General features: G+C 41.5%; 1 protein-coding gene across 2 annotated transcripts in view; it reads left to right on the top strand.

Annotated features, from left to right (window-relative positions):
• Positions 1-12,396, top strand: part of TBC1D4 (TBC1 domain family member 4) — a gene marked incomplete at its 5' end in the record, with an annotated part of 114,376 nt that extends 101,980 nt beyond the window's left edge. For both annotated transcript variants that reach the window (XM_084268018.1, XM_084268019.1), the window contains 6 exons: positions 893-1,051; positions 1,852-2,096; positions 4,874-5,033; positions 7,861-8,030; positions 10,476-10,652; positions 11,916-12,396. In XM_084268018.1, coding sequence (XP_084124144.1) covers positions 893-1,051; positions 1,852-2,096; positions 4,874-5,033; positions 7,861-8,030; positions 10,476-10,652; positions 11,916-12,134 — 1,130 coding nt within the window. In that variant the 3' untranslated portion in view covers positions 12,135-12,396. The remainder of the gene's footprint in view (positions 1-892; positions 1,052-1,851; positions 2,097-4,873; positions 5,034-7,860; positions 8,031-10,475; positions 10,653-11,915) is intronic.
• Between the last annotated feature and the right edge of the window lie 1,315 nt (positions 12,397-13,711).

Here is a 13,711-nt window from a genome sequence, read left to right on the forward strand (position 1 = left end):
TGTTGCTTTTAGATACCAGAGGAAATCTGCCAGCAATGCAGTTCTTCCAGTAGCACAAAACCAGAAAAAAATGCCTGCTTTTTGCAAAGGCACCACCTCCTGCTGCCAAACAGAATATAAAGTTCTCCTGTGTCTACATCTTGCAGAGTGAGCAAGGCAGGAATATACATAGTCATACTCCTCAATGTAACATCTTTCACCCGTGTGTTATTACATCAAAGATTGAATTTAGAGTTTCCTGGGTCCTCATTGTTGCCCTTTTTGAAGGCAGGAGCTACATTGGCTTTCTTTCAGTATCTTCTAGGCACCTCTCCTGTTCTCCATGACCTTTCAAAGGCCTTCAAAGATGGAGAGTGGCTTAGGAGTAACACCTGCCAACTCCCTTCCTTTGGTAAGGAAGGGATCAGTAATGTTTTTAGGTGTTAACTGACTGCTCTGTAATCTGTGCATCTCCAAGCCTATGAACTGACATGGGCAGCCTTTTGGGAATGGGAAGAGGAGGCGGCACCTTTCTGTGTTTTACACATCTGAATTGAGTTCAGCCCTTCTGAACACCATGGTCTTCATTTTGCATGTGCATCTTTCCCTGCTGGAAGCTAACAACTCAGAGGTGGCAGAAAAAGTGATGTCAGTACCTCAGTTGCTCAACATACTGCTCAGTGTAATTACTCCAAGTTTGTAGTTAGTGATTCAATAGTGGGACTGAACTGTCTCTACTGAGGGAACAGGCTGCAGAGTGGACAATTTCTGAAGCTGACTGTAAGGGATCCTCCAGAGTGGTTTGGCCAAGACTGACAAGCAAAGTTATGATAATAAATTTACAAATTCTTGTGCTGTGGCACTAACAGTATCTCACTGCTTCGGCCTCTTTGTTTTCTTGACCTTCCTGCAGGTGTACCAAAAAGTCGTCGGGGAGAAATTTGGCAGTTTTTGGCTGTGCAGCATCGAGTCAGACACAGACTGCCAAACAAGCAGCAGCCTCCTGATATCTCTTACAAAGAACTTCTGAAACAACTGACTGCTCAACAGCACGCCATCCTCGTAGATCTAGGTATGTCTGTCTGTAACTGGGAGGTTGTTCTGACTCATTTCGTGTGTCTGAGTGGAAGCACACCATTTTTAATGGAAGCTGTTGCTGGTGGTTGATGCTGCTGTATCAGCACCACTTTCTGTGTTGTCAGGATACATTTTATGCCACTTAGCATCCTCTAAGGAGGTGATTGCCTAGGTTATGCTGTTTGTTCTACAACTGTCTGAAAAAAAGAAATCATACAGTCACTTCTGCAACTTCAAAGAGACCTGAACAGACTGGACCAATGGGCTGAAGTAACAAGGCCAAGTGTAGAGTGCTGCACATGGGACATAACAACCCCATCCAGTGCTACAGGATTGGGAGAGACTGGCTGGAGAGCTGTCAGACAGAGAAGGACCTGGGGGTGTTGGTTAACTGCAGGCTGAATATGAGCCAGCAGTGTGCCCAGGTGGCCAGGAAAGCCAATGGCATCCTGACTTGTATCAAAAACAGTGTGGCCAGCAGGTCTAGGGAGGTGATTGTGCCCCTGTACATTGATGAGGCCACACCTTGAGTGCAGTTCTGGGCTCCTCACCATAAGAAGGACATTGAGGTCCTTGAGCAAGCCCAGAGAAGGGCAGCCAGGCTGGTGAAGGGGCTGGAGGGCAAATTACATGAGGAGCGGCTGAGGGAGCTGGGGAATGTTTAGCCTGGAGAAGAGGAGGCTGAGAGGAGACCTTATCACCGCCTACAACTACCTGAAGGGAGGTTGTAGAGAGGTGGGAGATGGTCTTTATGAGAAGAATTGAATATCGACCATTTCTCTCCCATTACACCAGGACGGACATTCCCTACACATCCTTACTTTTCTGCCCACCTGGGAGCTGGACAGCTATCACTCTTTAATCTCCTGAAAGCATATTCTTTGCTGGACAAAGAAGTAGGTTATTGTCAAGGTATCAGCTTTGTAGCTGGAGTGCTGCTTCTACATATGAGTGAGGAACAGGCCTTTGAGATGCTGAAATTCCTCATGTATGACCTTGGCTTCCGTAAGCAGTACAGACCAGACATGATGTCCCTACAGGTAAGTCAGTTCTTCTCCTAAAACTACTTTAAAACTCTGGTTTGTTTTGAATTGCTTATATTCTCCGAAGTTGCTTATATTCTCCAAGCTTTTAGAAAGGTTCTTATGTTGTTTGGGAGGTTATGAGGTGTATGAAAGTCTTATTGTCAAACCCTCTGACTGTGAATTTTCCAACAGAGAAATTCAGAACTTGAAGACTTTCCCTGCCACACGTCCCTGTTGTCTCCTTTTTGGAAACTCTGCTTTCTCTGCTATTTTATTTTTCCTTTTCTTTTCCTCACTTCTCTCTCTTCCTTTTGCCAAAAATCTGATATGCATGTGTCTGTACAGCTGGAATTTAAAAACAAATTGGATTTTGTTTGTCTTCAGCCCCATAGGACTTTGATGTAGATTTTTCTCTTCTAAGTCAAATCAATAGTGGCACCCAGCGGCCGCTCAGTGCACTGCACAGGCACTTGTTCTGTCTTGCTTCACCATTTCCATGTCTTTTCCCTCCAAGTGGAGGGTGGTGGGTAGAGGATGATGAGGAGGGGAAAAAAAGACACAATTTTTTAATCATTTAGTTTGCTTATGAGACGATGCACGCTCTGAAATATTAGTCTTTCAACAGCTAGCTATAGACACTCAAGGCTGTTTAGGAAAGAGACACAAAATCTTTCAGATCTATATAAACTTCAGGGTTTAAAGTTTAATAAATATTTCACCTTGAGATGCAACTGTCCACTGACTTATATAACTGCATGCTGTAAGCCTTTAATGTTATACAGGAATGTACCATTGCAAAGTTAAACTCTTGCAATGCACAGTGGAGAAGGAGAAAACTTAAGAGGCAGATGCAAAAGTATCTTTTTTTAAGCCTTCTTGCATAGCAAACATTTATAATTAAGTAAAAAACTTAAAGGGGGAATTTCAGCCCCCCTTTCATGACCGGTCACTTTTGGTGCTTATTTGGCAGATGCCCATAACAATAGAGTAGATTGTACTTAAAGAAATTGTATGTGTTTATCCTAAAAATTATTATGAGGAGTGTTTTATTGTTGATGGAAATTTGCTGTAACAAGTTTGTGGTGATTAATTAAGGTGAACAACCATTATTCTGCCTCTGAGTGTCCCATCCCGTCCCCCCCCTCCCCATGTTTAGAATCAGTAGGTGGGGATCAAAGTGCTTGTGGGACTTGTTTCCCTTGGAAGATGTTCTCTCAGTGGTTTTATGCTATACTGCAGTTGCAGGCTTTCAGTAACATCTGGCAATTTGAGAGCATTCAGATGCCTGTGATTTCACCTTCTGAAACTTTCATTGTCCGAATTTGAGAAGTCTTACTGCTTGTAGTGCTGTTTGCCCTTTAAGTGAAATGACCTCTCTCCCCCTACAGTTCGCTCCTAGGCACTTACCCCGTTCTAGACAAAAGTACAAGGGGTTTTCCACCTAAGTCACCGTAGACCATGGAAGATTACTTAAAGGATCTCACTAAAGCCTAACCCTTTGTTTTGGTCTTTGGCAGGAGTAAGAGCATTTGCAAATTCTTTTCCATTCACAGTACTGAAACACAAGTAAGCTGATGTGCAGAATTGGCTTCTACTGTGTAGAAGAAAAATGTTGAGAGTTGTCTTAAGGATAATGAAAACTTATTTGACTTATCTTTTTAATTGCTGTCAGGAAAAAATAGTTATCTAGCTCTAAACTGATTGGTTTACTGCCTCTGTGCTATTATTCTAACTACACATGTAAATGTGTCTTCTATTGACACTGGCCAAACTGTGCTTAATTAGTCTCGTTGGCAATTAAAGCAAGGACTCAAACACAAATTTAGCTAATTTGCCTGAATGAGAAGTTACCTGTCTGCTTGTGGATGCTACTTGACTGATAGTTTCAAGTGCAGCCAGTTTTTGGTAGGGAAAAATTGTGACCACTAAAGGTAGGAAAGTAGCTGGATCCAGTGTCGTTCCTCACTGAGGAACGGATTCACCTTAAGCATGCAGCACTGTCGAGCTAATCAGTATAGTTCTGCTTCTCATCATCTACTTTCTGGAGAAGCATTGCTCTGTGCTGTGAGCAACTTACTGTAGAGCATAAGCAATCAAAATTGCAAGAGAATAATTTGCCAAGGATGTGATGTTTTTAGCAACAAATTGCAACTTTTAACCACTTTGCTTTGCAGCCTCTTAGGGGTTGTGTAGCAGCACTTTCTGCATTAGTATCTTGAATTTTTCTGGCACCCTGGCATGTGGGAGGTGGGCTGGGAAGTATCTATGTGGTACACCTCTGTTGAGCCACTGTATATAATGTGCCCTGTGGGTCAGAGTACAGAGTGATGACTGTAGCAAAAATATCACCAAGGTTCAAAGGATGAAAGCAGAAAATTTACCCAGAAACAGTGCAGCTCTGTAATGAGGTATTTTGGCGCCTTGGAAGAGATACTTCTGTTTTCATTGCTGTGAGACTGGACGTTCTGGTTTGTTGATAAAGCTGGGTCGATATATTCTCTTCTTGCCTTAAGCCTGTGAACCTGAAATGGTGCTGCATTAATAATCAGGTTCAGACTGTTCTTTGTTATTGACTACTGTGCTGGTTTTAACTCAGTAGGGGTGGGTTGTTTATAAGCAAGTAGATACCACTTGAGGCCCTAGGCAACAATTAAGCTTCATTTTACAATACCATCTGTACTGGAGTTAATTTCCCTCGAGTGAAATGTGAATGCTTTGGAAAACTGAGTAAAGCTGAACTTTTTCTTTCTCTTCTTTCTCTTCCCCCACCCCAACCTCTTCGTGCACTGTAGATTCAGATGTATCAGCTCTCAAGGCTTCTTCATGATTATCACAGAGACCTGTATAATCATCTTGAAGAGAATGAAATCAGTCCCAGTCTTTATGCTGCACCATGGTTTCTTACACTGTTTGCATCTCAGTTTCCATTAGGATTTGTAGCCAGAGTGTTTGGTAAGAAAGTTTATTCTGTTGCATTAACAAACAGAACAATGTTCTCAGTTGTGTTTTGAAACTTTCAGGGAGTAGTTTCCTAAATACTGGGGACGTTTGGGGTGACTTTTGTGGGTGGTGGGTCACAATGCTCTTCGTGGTGGGATGTCATCTCCTTTTCAAAGAGGGGGAAAGAAATGCATTCTTTGAAGCATCAGACTTCAGCAATTAAGTATGCCTGCCATTATTAGAAAAGTGTGAGCAGTGGGAAATTTATTGTTCAAATGTGGTTTGTGCATCAGGCATTCAGTTTGTGTCTAGAAAAGTTCATCGTGTTGAACTTGCAAACTGAAGAAGGAGAATGCATTAGCTTCCAAGAAAGTGCATCTGAATAGCTGTTTCTATGTGCTTTCTAATAAAAATTCAAGTAAGTTTGAACTTGAAGTCTGCTTTCAGGTGTTGGGGTATGAACAGTTTCCTAGTCTTAGTATGCCTCTTATTCCATTTAGATACTTTTTTCATGATACAGTCCTCTTCAGAGACCATCTAGTACACAGGTTTAAATAGTGATTGTGCCTTGCAATGTTTACACTATCAGCAGGCCAAGTACTTGGTTTTGTTTTCTTTTAGTATCAGTAAGAACTACTGGCTTAATCAAATTTCTCACAATGCAGCTTTTAAAAGAAATTTATTAATGTAAAACTCACTGTAGTGGTATGCACCAAGAAGCTAGGAGCATATGTCATGTATTCCTCTTAAAACAGAATTTATTTCCATTTGATTTTTCTGTTTTCCTACAGCCCCTTTTATCTTTTATTAAGAAATTCAACCTGACTTTAATCTCAGGTTTTGCTACTGGGGTGTGTTAAGTTCGAAATTTTGGTGGTTTGGGGGGAAGAGGGATTTGGTTGGTTGGTTTTGGGGTTTGGAGGTTTTTGTTTCTTTGGGTTGGGTTTTTTTTTTGTGGAGTTTTGGTTTGGTTTGGGGTTTTTTGTTGTTTTGTTTTTGGGTTTTTTTACTAGTGATTTCTCCATCACAGAGATTTTCCTTTTAGACCAAACTTATTCAGACTGCTCTTTGGGTGAGCAAATGATTGGTATATCTGTTTTTCAGTGGCATTCACATGATTGGTACATCTCTTTCCAAATGGAATTACTGAATTTCAGGACACTTAAGCATTTCATTTTGATGGGTTTTTTTTTTTCCTTTTTGATTCATTTTTCAAGGCTAAAGTGTTCTTTTCTTTTTTTCTTTTTTTGGTCTTCAGTAAGCTTTGAAACATTTGTTTTTAAGGAGGGGTTATCAGTATTTACTTCTCCATTACTTGCTGAGCAAGGCATGTTGTCATTTTAAAACTCAGAAGTCACTGTGGTGTTTAACTTCCTACTGCTATGGATTTCTGCATCCTCGGTGTCTTATGGGTCATTGTCGTAGCAGGAGCAGATGGTTAATGTCTACCCTTCACAAATTATATACTTACATTTATGCTGCTTGAATGTGCATCACACACCTGAGAAGGGAGACTTTTAGGAACTGTGTGTGAATAAGGTGGCTGCCTCAGCAGTGACCTGGTGCTACCCTGTGGTACTGGACTGGGGCCAGGGGTGACCTCTTAGCATCAGGATCAGAAGTTCAGTTTGTACAGTTGTACACATCACCTTGGTGGTGTGATGGAGCCAGCAGCACAGCAGACTGATTTGAACTGCTCACATGCCATGTGCCACCTCAGTAACTGCAAGTTCACTGCTGCTGCCCTGACTGGATTTCCAGTTACTGTGATCAGGTGTCCAGTTTCTGTGCAGCCTGTGTCTGCTGACTTCTGCGGAGCCCAGGCTTTCCTCTCACATCCATGTAGTTATACCTCAAAGTAGAGGCCTTGGGGCATAAGTTATAGCCAATGTGATCACTAGTATAAATTTTGAAAATTACCTGATTGGGCTCCCCAGTTCAAGGAAGACAGGGAGCTACTGGAGAGAGACAAGCAGAGGGCTACACAGGTGGTTATAGAGGACTTGAATGTCTCTCGTATGAGTAAAGGCTGAAGGAGCTGGGTCTGTTTAGTCTGGAGAAGAGAAGACTGAGAGGGTATATGATCAATACCTGCAAATATCTAAAGGGTGAATGTGAAGAGGATGGGGCCAGGTTTTTCTCAGCAGTGCCCAGTAACAGGATAAGGGGCAGTGGGCACAAACAAGAACATAGGAAGTGCCCTCTGAAGATAAGGAAAAACTTCTCCAGTCTGAGGGCAACAGAGCACTGGAACAGGCTGCCCAGAGAGGTTGTGGAGTCTCCTCTTGGACATACTCAAATCCTGCCTGGGTGAGATCCTGTGCAATCTGCTGTGGATGATCCTGATTTAGCAGGGGAAGTTGGACCAGATGATCTCCAGAGGTCCCTCCCAACTCCAATGGTTCTGTGACTCTGTTATGTTATCTGCACGATCCTTTTTTAAGGACTTGCTTCTGCCTGTGGAAAACAGTAAAATATCAGTAGACTCTGTTGTGATCTGCTTCCCAATTGCTTTTCAGTCATAGATGCACTTCAAAACTGCAGTTAGTTAACAGTCTACAGTCTACATTAGGCAGTAATGATGTGCTTATTGCAGATAACTGCTACAGACATAACAAGCCTATGATATTTTCTTTAATGCTCTCTCACATCTGTAAGATGACAGAAAATGCTTTTATATGCTTTAACCTCATGTTGAAATAAGACAGATTGCACTTCTGAACTGAATAGATCTGTAGCATGATTGATTAAAAAGAAAAACATCCCAGAAAATATGTGTATTTATCCAATGACTTCAGCTCTCATTTTCAAGATGTTTTAATGATTTTTCTTCTTTTAGATATTATTTTCCTTCAAGGAACAGAAGTCATATTTAAAGTAGCACTGAGCCTACTTAGCAGTCAAGAAACATCTATAATGGGATGTGAGAGTTTTGAGAACATTGTTGATTTTCTTAAAACCACTATTCCAGATATGACTCAGCCTCAAATGGAAAAAATTATTACCCAGGTAAGGTTGCTTTTCTCTTTACCATTTAATTTCCTTTAAAAGAATCATGCCTATATGTAAAAGTCTTGTCAGTAAGTTCCTTTTGGTTTGAAATGCAAAGGAGTCATCTTCCCAGTAACTTGTGGAGAAATAGCTAATTGCTATGGGTTTTGAATTGCAACTATAGTTTTAGCTGCTGCCTCAAGGTTTAGTACAAAGGGGGTTTTATGCCCCAGTTACTGGGAAAACATGACTTTGCTTATAAATTTCACATCACCATCAAACAAGTAAAAGTAGTCTATTTTCCAAACCTAAACCCCACTGTTGCTTCCTGCTAGTGAGTGAGCAGTCCAAGAGCTTGTGACAGGAATCACAGCTTGACATGCTGGGAAGAGGCAGCATGACAGCAACTTCTCCTCCTGATCCTGCAAACTTCTGGCTGCACAGGGCTGGGTACCTCCATGGTGACTTTTCTGACATCTCCAACTTAAAATCCTACATGCTGGGAGATTTGTGAGACCCTGTTTTTGTGACCTGTATTAAAATCAAGGTCAAGCAAGCTTTTGCTGTTCTGTTGCATGAGCAGCTTCTGTCCTCCTAGGGATCACTTTTAGAGTGCCCATGTGCAACTTCCTCTCCTGCTTTTGGAGGGATCACATTTGGCAGGTGCTTGGTGCCAGGAGTAAAAGCTCCTCGGTATTGATCCCTGCCTGTCTTGGGTAAGGGAAAGGAGGATTGGAATAGTGTTATTTCATCAGTGTCATTGCAACTTCCTGGCAGAGGGAAAGGATAGAAGAGAAATAAAGATTTACTGATGCTGGTATAGGAAAAGCTTCTTCTGAAATACTGTTAGTGGCTGGGATCTTCATCTCTCTACATCCCCTTCCTCTGCCTTGAAGCTCAAAATTGAAAATCATCCTCAGTCTTGTACCTTAACTGTGAACCTGTGAGTAATTTTGTCCCTTCAGGTGGCAGTTCAGAGGTAACAGAAGAGCTCTAGCAAACCATCCCTGTATGCAGAGGTGCAGCTAATGCCTGCATTGCGATGGCTTGTTTAACACTTGAACACTTCAGGTGCTGCCAGTGAAGAATTCATCTTTAGACAATATGCAAATCCTCATTTCCTCATTGCACCAGTTCTAATTGCCACGCTGAACCTGTGTCAGACACTTCAGTTACCTTCTTCACAACTCACTGATTCTGACAATGATGAGAGATGGTAGTTCAGTGTTTTAGATACTACTGGAAATCACATCTGTCCTGTGGTCTGTGTGGGTTGAAGAGCAATCATGCAGTGGTGAGCATGGTAGAAGTGGCTTTGCACAAAGCCAGGTTCTGTAGCCAGAGTGGAGGTGGATGTGGTTTTACGCAGGTCAGCTCAGCTCAGCTCTGAGAGGAAGGTCGCCTGCTTGCCTGTAGTGTGCTGTCGTGCTGAGCAGCTTTCTGGGTCTGATTTCACATCTAGACTGCCTTTATCATAGTGCTCCTACCTAGGCTGGCTGCAGGTTGTCATTCCCAGGAGACTGCAGGAGACATTTGGCTGGCTGTGTTGTCATTCCCAGGACCATCATTTTATAACAGACAACAAAAGAAAATGTAGGTGTATTCTGGACTGTAATAAACAGATGAAGCATTGACTGGGTAGTTATGTATATGAAAATGGCACTTGCCCAGTTTGAACACCATGTGAAATTTAAAGTTTTACTTTATTGTAATTACCTGAAGAATAGTGAGCATAATGCAGAACTTTTCTTGCTGGAGAATCCATGTGTGTCTTCTATTGGTGTAATGTTTGTGATCTCTAGAACAAGGAACAGAATTCCTTCCCTTCCTAGTCTAAAGGAGGCTGTGACTAGATGTGTAAACAGGTAAGGGTCATATGGCCCCATCAGTTCTAGGTGCTCAGTTCCATTGTCTTCAAATGCTTTGTCACCAAACATCCCAATAAGAAAGTAGTTTATATTCAGAGACAGAGCACAGGAAAACTGTAACCATGAAGAGTGTTTTTATAGAAGTCTATAAATGGACACTTGGAGTCAAGAGATCTAGGTTTTGAGGGTGGAGATCTGACAGCTCCTGGATTATTCTTCCTCACTGTGTGATCCTGCTCCCATCACAAGGAGGTTCCTCTTGAACTTAATATTCCTGAGCAAGAGATTATAAGATTTGGTCATATTATAAAATTCTTGGATTAAAGAAGACTTTTTTTCTGATGTATCTGATGGGAACAGGTAGTATTTGATAATTATAAGATTGATGATCCAACTGAATTCTGGTCTGTGGCTCATTGTGGCTACAATAAACTCTAGATGGTAAAATGTTCTTTCTGTAAGACTTTCTTTTAAAATACTGTTTTGAGACAAACAGGAATAAAACATTAAGTTAATGAGGCAGAGTTGCCAAACATCCATGTGGAATAAGTGCTCTCTGTTGAAGTTCAAAATTGGGTTTTTGGTCTTGTGGCAGGTGTTTGAGATGGATATTTCAAAACAGCTCCATGCCTACGAAGTCGAGTACCACGTTCTGCAGGATGAACTGCAGGAAAATGTGAATCCCTGTGATGAAGGTGAACCCCTAGAGAAGCTGGAGAGGGCGAACGCTCATCTGAAGAGACAAAACATGGACTTGTTGGAGAAGCTACAGGTAAATTACTTAAGATCACAGACTCATGGAGGGGTCATTTTTATGTTTCAGTAGAGAAATAACAGTCATTTTTCTAAACGCATGTGAGAAATCTAACCGCAAGACCTTATGTGATTGAGCAGGTCTCTCAGTTACAGTGATTTAATCCTGTTAAAAAATTGTCTAACTTCTTTGTCATTCCTTGGACTGTTCCTTCTTGATTTAGATTTATTTTTCTCAAAACATCTTTACCTTTATCTCCCATGAAATCTGTTGGCAAAATTTTGTGTATCTTACTGAAAAAGTTCTCTGTCCCTTCATCTCTTCGTTTCCCTGTTAGAAATAATCCATAGTGCAGTAGCCTTGCTCTCTCCAGACCTTTCCAGGCAGTATCATTCTCTTTCCTTTTGCGGAAGTTCATTGTCCTATGTTTGAAAGGTAGCCTCTCCTAGTAGACTCAAATACAGCTGAGTCCCCACCAGACTTTGCCCAATAAAGTTGTGCTTTAAAAAGGTCTTCTCTTCCCCCTTTCTTTACTGTTCACATGGACCACTTGCTTTTTACTACTATTATTATTTTTATTGTGTTTATTTATTTACTGCTACCTGGCTTTTACCTCTGTTCTGAAATAATTACAAGTGACTGATTTGACAGACTCTATAGAAACTTTTCTGTTCTTCCAGACTGTCACACTGCAATGTATCTTCCTCAGTTCCGTAGCCTCTTCATCGTTTTGTTTGTAGAGGTTCTTCATTACACTGCTTGGGCCATCTCCTAGGGGTGGTCAAAATTCCCTGGTTTTTTTAGCTCAGAGGAAGCTGTAGGTCTTTTATTGGAGAACAGGTAACAGTGTCTGCTTCCCAACTTAACGCTGAGGTTCTCTTTCCCTCTGACCTCTCCATCCTGATAATTCAGTACCTAGGGTTCTTGTTGCTCTGTTGTCAGACAAGTCATCTCTTCCAGTGCTACACCAGTTGGTGATTTCCTTTTTCTCCCTGCAGCTCCAGTTTCTGGTTATGCCCAGGTGTCTCCCTTTCTTGCTGCAGCTTGTGTATCTCCTTCCCTGTATGAAGCTTTCTAAAATCTTTCAGACTCATCTGGCCACTCTGGGAGATTCCCACTAGGCATTCCTTGTATCACAGAACCATCACCTGCCTACATAGGTGTCTTCTAGAAACATCTATGTAACTATGTTCTTTCCTTAACATGTAGCATATTGTAACATAAAACCCTGTATCCAGAATGTCTCAATTCATTATATAAAGATAATGTTATCATTTACAGGTTGCCCATGCCAAAATCCAAAGCCTGGAATCCAGCCTGGAGAGTATTTTGACTCGAGAGAACAAAATGAAGGCTGCAATTCAGTCCCTGGAACAGGAGAAGATAACATATCAAAAGACTCTTGAACAGATAATGAAGTATTTGCCAGCAGAAGCATTGTCTGACTGTGAACTGCTCCTGAAGGAAGTAAACTACAATCCAAACAATAAAATAAAATAAGGAGTAAGCCATAAAGCAGGGTTTTCTTGGCAGCATTTCTGGAAAAAAAAAAGAAGGGAAAGAAAAGACGAGTGTGGCTGTTTTCAAAGGACTTAGAAATAGGTAACGGTATCATCCAAAACTAGTGCTGGGACACTCACAGCTACAGATGGGCCTTCAAATGTCAGTATGCAAATTCAGGCTATTAATTTTTTTTTTTATGATTGTGTAAATAAACTGCTAGGGGAAAATAAAGGATTCTCACCTGTAATTATGGCAAGTAGATGTATATTTAGAGTTGACCTAAAGGAAAAGAGAAATTTCAGTAGTCAGAGCCAAGATAACGGCGATCTACAGATTCACTCTGGATGTGCTTGTCTTGTAGTGAAATGAGGGCATCTTTATATATATCTATGTTGAATAATACTTGAAGAAAAACCACAAACAAACCAAGAATGTAATTTTCCCTCCAAAGAGCAGCATGTTTCACATCTTGTGTGGGCAATCCACGTGAACTCATGCGTGCCTCTCCCTCTCTCTCTTAATTCCATCGACGTTGCGTGCGCAGACCAACGAGCAGAACAAGTATCGTGACTTGGTTCCTACAGACAGAGCTCTAGTGCCATCCACTGCCTGGGCTGCACCAGTCAGCAGCATGACCCCGCCATGCATGTTGGAACTGGAAGCAAAAAGCATCACGCCATAGCTCCGCCGCCGTAGCTCAGAGCTAAGACATAGTTAATCCACATACGCTCGCAGCACTTGTAAAGTTCTTGTAAAGAACTTGTAAAGAGCTAGAGGTGACTGCTACTTCCTCCCCAGCCCGTTTGCTTCCACCTGTCCTGGGGTTGGTGTTGATGACAGGAGGAAGGAAGGGAGGCTGCAGGGTGGTGGTGTTTATTCCAGTGTTGATTTTCCGCGGGAAATTTACTGCCCTGAGAGGCGTGTCAGAGGATCTCATTTAACCAAAGAAATACTGCAAGAAGCCTTGTCTTATCGTAGTGGGAGCCAGAAAGCTGTTCTTGAGTTTTATTGGAAGAGAAAATTAAGGCAGGTTGCAGGAAGTTGAGGATAAGTGCATGAGAGAGGACCAATGAAGTTTCAAATAGTGTATACCTTTCAGTTTTCATGTAGACAGTGGATATACATTTCAAAGGGGTTTCTGAAGTACAGGTGCAGTTTTAATAACAGCTTTCCAGGTGATTCCTGTTTTAATACTGCTTTGTGGTCTTCTTTTTAAAGCAAGTCATGAATTTGTGTGTTCTGGGCAGAAGGTGAGGTGAGCTCTGATCATTTCAAGGAAGAAAATACGTTTATAAAGGTATAAAAAAGAAAAAGATGCGTATAGATTTGAAAATGTTTTTGAGTGGAGTTTTTGAGAAGGCTTAGACAAATGTGTAATAGACACGTATTTTGGAGTGCATGTCTGAACTGTTAATTGGGTGTTACAGTGGCTCATGTTATCTCTTTACCATTTATACTGTATTTCAGGAAGCACTTAACTCTTTTTAGTCAGAAAAGCAATTAAGCAAAGTGCCAAATCCAGCAGTGTCTTTATGGATAAGATTGTCCGATTTAGGAAGCAAGGACCGAATGTG

Source organism: Gallinula chloropus, assembly GCF_964237585.1.
Source record: "Gallinula chloropus genome assembly, chromosome: 1".
NCBI classification, from domain to species: domain Eukaryota; kingdom Metazoa; phylum Chordata; class Aves; order Gruiformes; family Rallidae; genus Gallinula; species Gallinula chloropus.